Source organism: Malus domestica, chromosome 05 (assembly GCF_042453785.1).
Source record: "Malus domestica chromosome 05, GDT2T_hap1".
Taxonomy (NCBI): domain Eukaryota; kingdom Viridiplantae; phylum Streptophyta; class Magnoliopsida; order Rosales; family Rosaceae; genus Malus; species Malus domestica.
Window position 1 is genome coordinate 28,797,531 of NC_091665.1, and position 8,837 is coordinate 28,806,367.

At 36.8% G+C, this 8,837-nt stretch overlaps 1 protein-coding gene across 1 annotated transcript; it reads left to right on the forward strand.

Moving 5' to 3' along the window:
* The first annotated feature begins 338 nt into the window (after positions 1–338).
* LOC103435892 (transcription factor bHLH62-like) lies at positions 339–4,110 on the forward strand. The gene is made up of 8 exons (XM_008374321.4): positions 339–1,582; positions 2,090–2,317; positions 2,413–2,478; positions 2,648–2,716; positions 2,849–2,920; positions 3,006–3,209; positions 3,402–3,486; positions 3,593–4,110. The coding sequence occupies exons 1-8, from the start codon at positions 638–640 to the stop codon at positions 3,628–3,630; spliced, it is 1,707 nt and encodes a 568-aa protein (XP_008372543.1). The 5' UTR covers positions 339–637; the 3' UTR covers positions 3,631–4,110.
* Positions 4,111–8,837: the final 4,727 nt, after the last annotated feature.

Below are 8,837 nucleotides of genomic sequence, written 5' to 3' on the forward strand. Positions count from 1 at the left end.
GATTCGATTCTCGCTAATAGCGAAGTTGAACCACATTATTGTGGCAAGTCCATTGTAAAGCTTAGCCCACTCCTCCACATCCTTAAGATATTATCGCTTGTTAAAAAAAAAAAAAAATTGGAAATTTTAACAAAAAGCTTCCGATATTGTTCACTCTAACGAAAAACCACATTTTTACACTAAAACGTCAATCATGGTACTATTCACTTTACCCTTTATTTTATCATTATCGTTAAAACTCAAAATTTTCAAATCATTTTCATTATTTTTCCTTTTTCTTTTTCCTCTCCCTCCCCTCTTTCCCCTATTTAACTTCTCCACCCCACAACCGACCCCCTTCCCCTTCTCCTCCTTCCTTCTCTTTTTTCTTTCTGCTTCTCTTTCTTTTTCTGTCTCTCTGCTTTTGCTTAAGCTTTTTACACACCAAACCATTCACTCATTACTCTCCTTCTCTCTTCCACAATCATATATATCCAAACCCCACATTCTTATCTCCACACCCAAATTTTTACTTCCTCTGCTTCCCTTTCCGAAACCACCTCGCCGGCTTTCTGAAAAACCTGAAAAAGAACAATCTTTTGCAGCTGCAACATTATAAAGTTCCAGTCTTTGGATACCAATTGACAAATTGACGATCATGGAGAATGATTTTTTCCTAAATGCCGGAATCCCACCTCCGCTTCACTTTGAACAAGCATCCTCAATGCCGGCATGGCGGTCTTCTTTCTCGACGGCCATAGACATCCAGTCCTCTACCGCGGACCGGAATTGCTCTTTGGAGCAGTCCCCAGACTGCTTCTACAATCCCAACTGGGTCAACAAGTCAACCAACCAGAACATCCACTTCGAATCAGCCCTGAGTCCAATGGTCTCATCTCCGGCGGCGTCCAATTCCAATATCTCGAACGAGAGCTTCATGATCAGAGAACTGATTGGAAAGCTCGGAAACATCAGAGGCACCGGCGAAATCTCGCCGCATTCCGAGTCGTTGCTGGGAATTCAAAATTCTTACATGGGTAGAAATGGAAATGCAAGTGCCAACACTTCAAGCTACAGCACTCCGTTGAACTCGCCGCCCAAACTAAGGCTCCCCGTTGCGGATCACCATTTGAAGAAAGAAAACCTACCTAGTTTGGGAAACTCCATGGCCTTGAAATCCAGCGTGGCCGAGTTCTCAGCCGACCCTGGATTCGCCGAGAGGGCAGCAAAGTTTTCGTGTTTCGGGAGCAGGAGCTTCAATGGTAGAACGCCACAGCTAGGAATGAACAATAACAACAGTACTGAACAACCGCCGTTTCGATCCCATCCCGCCGCGAAAAATGGCGGCAAGCTTCCTCGTGTTTCGAGCAGTCCGTCGCTGAAGGCACTCGGATCTCAAACGAGTATGCAGGAAAAGATGAGTGCTCTGCTGCAGGATAGGAGTGAGTTCCCCATTTCCCGAGAGGAATCGACGATTTCTGAGCAGAATCCAAATGGGGAGACCAATTCCATGGATTTGAATTCTAGGAAAAGAAAATCAGTTTCCAAGGGAAAAGCAAAGGATCCTCCTCCTCCAATATCCCCATCTCCAACTTCCACAAAGGTACATACAACCATACATACATCCCCAATTTCTATTAACTTTCACTTGACAAAATGATATTCTAAATTATGAGGTTGAAATTCGAACTCAGAGCAAAAAATTGAGCTGGGAACATTGACGTGATCAAGTGATCTAAACTTATTTTTTGGATCATTTTAATTATGATAAAGTAGTTCACTTTTTGATAATGTTAGATAGATTAAATTTTAAACCAAAGTTTGTAAATCAAATGATGTGATTTTTGATAATTGGATTATTACTTAAGTGTTGATTAACGTATTTATTTTTTATTTGGTGACTTGTGAATTTGGTTTAAAAATTTGGTCAACCTAACATTACCCTCACTTTTTTTTCTTCTATTCTCAACCCGAAAAGTGAGATTCGTACTAAGAGTGCAAAGTATGGGCGCACTGACGTGACCGATTGGCTTAAATTCAATTTTCGACTTTGAGTTTGTGCATCAATTTAGTTAAAGCAATTAACTTTTTTTTTTTCATTTGCACACAGGGGACTGAAGCTGATGAAAATTCGAATGCAAAGAGATGCAAGCCAAGTGAAAACAATGGGAATGACCAAAATGGCTCTGTGAAAGCAGAGGAGGATGCAAAGGGAAGCACTAGTTCTGATGAGAAGCAAACCAAGACTGGTCCAAAGCCACCTGAGCCTCCCAAGGATTATATTCATGTAAGAGCAAGAAGGGGTCAAGCAACTGATAGCCATAGCCTTGCTGAAAGGGTAAGAATTATGGGCTGAGTTTTAATTAAATTAATTCCCTCCATTTTAATGTCAAGCTTTGTTGTGACATGGGTTTTGTGGTGCAATTTTGATAGGTAAGAAGAGAAAAAATTAGTGAAAGAATGAAGCTTCTTCAAGATCTTGTGCCGAATTGCAACAAGGTATGCGTTAAATACTGAGTTATAATATTCTAAACCATTTTAATTGACAAAGAAATTTAATTAGGGGGCTGAGCCATAACCTTAACACACGAAAAGCTTTTAACTTTTTAAAATGCATGAATGTGCCACTTTCACTAACGTGACTTCGATTCTTTTTGGCTTTTTTTAGGTGACTGGAAAAGCACTTATGCTTGATGAGATTATTAATTATGTGCAGTCATTACAACGCCAAGTCGAGGTAAAAAATTTGACATTTTACTAATAAGAAAAGTCAACACAGATTTCAAATTGTAAATTTGCAGTTCAGAATGTAGCTTCCTTGTTATTACTCTAACCGGTTATATTTGCATGTTTTTTTTTTTTTGTGCAGTTTCTCTCCATGAAGTTGTCTTCTGTGAACACCAGGCTGGATTTCAACATGGAAACCCTAATGTCAAAAGAGGTAGGTTGTAATTTATTCTCTAAGAACATAATTAAATAAATATTTTCCAACTTTTCTAAATTTAATTTTCCTTTTCTGGTTTTAGATATTTCAGCAAAACGGTGGTTTGCCACAGCATCCAATATTCCCATCAGATTCCTCGGCACAAGCCATTTATGGACACCAACGCCAGCAAAATCCAGTACTTTCTAATGGGGCTGTGGACCCCTTGGATAATACCTCACTATACCAAAGCCTTGGGATGCAATTACCTCCTCTCAGTGGTTTTAGTAGTGAACGCATTCCTCAGGTAATTAATTTTACTGTTTTACTTCAACAATATTTTAAGTTTGTCGAGGGTTAGTTAGTTGGTTGGATCAGTGTGACCATTCTTTTACCTCAAGTTCGAAGTCCCTTTCTTATGAATTAGGGTTGTTTAAGATATATATATTATCGTCTGGTAGAAAAAGTTATCTAACTCTTTCTGGTTTACTTTTTCCAGTTTGCAGCATTTGGTGAAGATGATCTACAAACCATTGTTCAGATGGGTTTTGGCCAAAATCCAACCAGGGAATCAGAATTGCATGGTAAGGAGAAAAAAAACAAAAAATTCTACCTCATATTCCAACATATAAAATTGTAATAAATAGAAATTGCCATGGTAATTTTTTTTTTTTTTTTAACATGATGCAGGTTCAAATCAAGTATCCCACATGAAAATTGAGCTCTGACCGTCAGTCCTTCATAATGTGGACAGGGGGGATGTTGTTGTAAATACAAGATATAAAAAATGTTTGAAGATTTGCATGCACTGTGCTGATACTGAGCCTTTTATCATTTGCTTGGTACCAAACCCTTTACGTCTATTCTATTAAAGGAGAAAATATTTGGTAGGGTTGCATGATTAGAGCAACTCTCACGCTGAATGGAACCGCATGAGATTAGATGAGATTAAAATACAAGAAAATCTCATAGAGGTGCCTTAAAGGATGAAGTGGTCGGGATATCCCTACATAAGATTTTCTCCAATTGAAGAGAGCCATTATTTTTTCTTCCTTCATTTCATCTTCATTTACTCAATGTAATTTTCTTTGTTCTAATTTTTTCTCCCTTTTGGGGAGGGCCTTTTGTATCCACTGTAAAATCCCAGAAGCAATTTCTGTAAGATAACAATGCTAATTAATTAATTAGATGAGAGAGCTTTGTAATCATTTCAAGGAGAATTTTGTAATTTTCCACAAAAGTCATGTCAATTATTGATCACAGTGAAATTTGCATAATCTTTTGGATTTGATTCTGATTAAACTTGGGTTGTAACCAGCTGTATGAGTGGGGTCTCTTGCTGTCCAAGAAAGTCTAATTTGAATGATTAAGACAATTGGTTATAATCTTGAGCTGGGGTCAACCATGATTTCTGCCATCTTTTGAGCTCCGGTAATTTTCACAGATTATCCAAAAACAGAAGCTTCTGTTCTCTTTTTACTGCTCAGAATAAAAAATAAAAATAAAATAAAAAAATAAAAAAATAAAAAATAAAAAATAAAAATATGAGCAGAGAGGTTAGAGGTTAGAACCACTCCGTTAAAAATGTTTAGATTTTTAGATTTTTGTTTTTTACAGTATACAACAGTACAAAAAACATCAAAAGAATCTCAGGTTGGCAGCGGTGAGATTCTGACTTAGGCCCAATGAATCAAAGGAGCTTTACAATCTTCACCCACTTTTTAAATTTTATAGTATAATTAAGAAAATAAAGAAAAAGGGCAATGTAGTGGAGTTCAGGTTTGGAAAGATGCCCTTTAGAATTATGCTAATCTTTTTTGTCTAAGAGGTGGTTAGTAAAAATCCAAGTTTAGGGTTAAGCAAAAGATTTGTGCATTGCAGCCTTATCATTTATTTTAATTGAGGGGGTCTATTATTGGTCTGCAGATTAGTGTAATTTAAATTATAATTACCAGAAAAAAAAGATGCTTTTGGTTTGGTGGTTTGTGTGGTGCATAGCATTGTTAACAGTTGCATAACATATTATATAATTTGCAATGATAGGCGAATAAATAATTACGATTAGAAAATTGTACCCTGACAGTTTTGTCTCCATGAAATTCAAGGCCAATTACATGCAGACGTGTATGCGATTGATATTGTTTTTCTTATCTTTTTTCATTTTTCTTTGTCAGCTTCTTTGATTCTCTTTTGGATTTATTTCCTCGAATGCTTGCTTGCTTGAGGTGGTCTTTTCTGATTAATCTTTGGTTCCCCATGTTTTGCTAATGAGTCTGATCGAGATGGACAAACTCAGAAAATGACAAGGAAAAAAAGATTGTAACTTGACATGGACTTTGGCCAGTTTAGACTTCGCTGGCACCCAATTTCAGTGTTGTGACTGTTGCTATAGTTAATAAGTTAAAATTCTAAACCTTGACAATGGCTTGGTTCAATGTTTATGAAGTGTGATCCTAAGGAAAAGTCGCACTTAGTTTAATTTGTTACATGAGAAATGCTAATAACAGACTCTCATGCATGCACTTGTACATGATTAATTATCGATTTTGAATTTTTGTATTTTATAATGCACCAATTAGTAATATATTTATACATTACAGACGATTATTGCCATAACATTTCTTACATATGTAGACACAATTAATTGTCAATTGTTGATAATAGTGAGTCTCACAATACATTAACAACTAACTGCGTGTGGCTAGTGTCATTAGCATAATTCTTGTTAGGCATATGATTTTGCCACGTAAGGAGCCAAGTGTCATTAGCATGATTCTTGCTTATATACATATGCATAATTAGTTGCCATCTGTCGCTTGAAGTGAATCTCACAATGTTTGTACCAAGCGAGTTGTTGGAAAAAAAAAATCTCTGGGTGGTACGTCATAATCAAATCCTGAAATCTATGCCCTTAATGGAAGGAAAAAGTTTTAGGTCTCCGCCAGATATATCTAGCTTACCCTCTGGATTTTACAAAAACCAAGGGAAATGAGAGACCCTACCCTAGCTAACTCCTCACCTATAGTCTAGAAAGAATGTTTGGAGAGATTTCAAGTCTCAAGGACAGTGGGTGGCTTAAGGTCAATTATGCAGTAGGGTGACCCATTAGGATTAGGGTAAGTGCCCCACTAACAAAGTTATCGCTATTAAAATCACCCATTTCTCATTAGGTTTTTTTTTACCTTTAGTTGGCCATTGGTGGTTTTTGCTTTTGTTGGGGAGAAAGAAAGAAATTGACAACCATCATTTGCTTCACCAAACATTTGCATTTGCAGTATAATTTCATGCTTTCCAACTGTAAGCGTGTTTGTCTCTCTTTTTCACATGCATTATAAAGAGGTTCTTGCTTCTTGCTACAAATTACACATTAATCAACGAAACCAAAAGCATCTTATGCCATTTCCCTTTCATGAAATCTAGCGAAGAAAGTATAATATAGATTTAAGTGTCACAATCGCACCTCATTTTCTTTCACTTAGAATGATGGACATTTTTTGTCATGGGCAAAGTATTAAGCCCCAAATGTCAAACAACAAACTCATAGAAAACTTCCAACCTCTTTGCTTTTAAAAAAAAAAAAAAAAAACACACGACCCCTTTTCTTGTCCGACTTTATAAAACTTTTTTCACTTGCTTTCACTTTGTGTTTTTTAAATTATTTCTTTCCTTGGCACTTTCACAAAGTTTTTGTTGATTAATTAAGCGATATTCTAATATACTCTAATTTATGTAAAAGAGATTTCATTTTGAGGGCAACGAGACATGTACATTGTTCAAACCAACTAGCGTAACTTGTTAAAGATAAGATAAAAGAATATGAAGCGTGAAACTCCAAACAATATGTAGTGATTTAAGAAAAGAGAAAAGTTATAGTTAAACTCTTATTATGGATGCGTATCTCTGAAATCCTCACTTCTTAACACTTAATTGAAATCCAAAACAAAACCCTATATAATGATCAAGTAAAAAAAATCACTTCACTCCGAATTGAATAATTCCAACTTTAAAGTGAAGATTGTAAAAGTGGAATTCACATACTATGGGACTTATTACCTTCATTCCAGTTATGATTAGGCATTAACCAAATGAATGCAGGATTAATTGGATAAATAATCCTCATGATTATAGAGTATTCAGAATAGACTTCATGGTTAAAAATTACGAATTAAACACTTAGGCTCGTTTGGTGGGCTGGATAAGATAAGTTGTGAGCAATTAAAAAATGGATTTGAGTACAGTTCCTTGTTTTTTACGACAAAATGTGAGACAAACATGATTGGTTATGAATTTGCAATAGAGTAAGTTAACTAACCTATTCTTATACATAGGTTACAAATCTTGTCTTACAAATTCCTACCAATCTAATCCTATCCAAAAGACACAATCTCATCTAGCCCACCAAACAGGCTTTAAAGGTTGAGTCAGTTATGGATTAAGCTCACATTGGAGTCTCTGTTAAGTCTCCGTCAACATACAAGGTTAAATTAGTCAGTTAACCTCTGTTAGCCTATTTAAGATAGTGAGGTAGTAGCTGCATCAGTACCCACCCGACCTCCTGTCGTCGAGCTTTACCGGAGCACATGTCGCGTTGGAATTGCAGTGGAATTAAACAAAATGAGGCAGTCATTGCGCGAAGATGGACAATTCCGGACGCGAGTTTCATGTCTGGCAGAAAAGGCCGGCTTTTTGACTGATTTTTCCAATTCCGGGTCCGCATGTGGGTGTGCAAGAGCTTGAGTTTTCATCTTTGGGTATGGCGGCTATGGAATCTTTTTTTTTTTTTTTGAAAGCTGCGGCATATATTTCAAAAGGACAAAGTTCATGGGAACCAGTACAAAAGAGCTGGGTGTTAACACCAGCAGTGAGTTCAAAACCAAAACAAAGGGCTGGAAAAAGAAACCAGCACAAAACACCATTAATTACTACTTTCAGACAGTAGGAGATCAAGAATAACATCTGGTGGTTCCTCGAACCATGCACGATCACATGAGGATGAGAGAGCGGAACATGCAAGACGGTGAGCAGCCTCGTTTCGTTGGCAACAAGCGTGGGCAATAGAAGCTCCAGTGATCTCAGTCAACATAACCTTCGAATCTTCGACGATATGCCCAATAAGAGACATGTAGGGGAAGATCGAATTTAATGCTGATGTGATCTGGAGTGAATCAGACTCATAAAATTTTGTAATTTGGATGTGTTTAATCATCTTCAATTGGGTGATGGACAACAATCATCAACTTCAAACAATAAAATCGGTTGATAACAGTGGAATGACTAAATTAGCTTGTGCCTGACGGAGACTTTGACGAAATTTTAATCTTGAGCTCAATTGCTAACTCACTCTACCAAAATGATTTAAATTTTATCTTTTTTTGTCACGTGGTTATCATTGATGACTCTATCACCACGGAGACTAATTGTCCAATTTGGCCTCCAAATGAATAACTCTAAATAAATCAAGGTTATCATCAACTTTGAATGATAAAATGGGTTGATAAGGTTGAAATGACTAACCTAGCTTGTGCTTGAAGGAGACTTTGACAAAAAATTTAATTTTGAGCTCAATTGCTAACAAACTCTACCAAAAGGATTTAAATTCTGGCTTTTTTTGGCCACAGAGCTATCATCCGATCCGATGACGCTATCACCACAAAAAGACTATTTGTTCAATTTATCCCCCAAATGAATAACTCAAAAACAAATCAGAAGTTTGGGCCCTATCAGAAGTTGGGTTATAAGATTACAACTGGTGTCTAGTTAGGCCGAGAAACCCAATCAAGTTTGGGTTGGAGTAGTTCAGCACTGCCATAAAAGGCTTTTGGATTCATTAATCCTTAGTCTTCTACAGCCGGGCCTATTCAGATAGTTCGATTTCGGATTCAGCCCCAATTTGATCAGAGACTTGGGCATTGTAAGATCCAGGAAGAAACAAAGC

Excerpts from the sequence above, each read along its gene's own strand:
- LOC103435892 (XM_008374321.4), top strand. The coding sequence starts at position 638 with ATGGAGAATGATTTTTTCCTAAATGCCGGAATCCCACCTCCGCTTCAC. Across the intron at positions 2,318-2,412 it reads GCCATAGCCTTGCTGAAAGG|GTAAGAAGAGAAAAAATTAG; the intron begins GTAAGAATTATG and ends CAATTTTGATAG. Across the intron at positions 2,717-2,848 it reads CATTACAACGCCAAGTCGAG|TTTCTCTCCATGAAGTTGTC; the intron begins GTAAAAAATTTG and ends TTTTTTGTGCAG.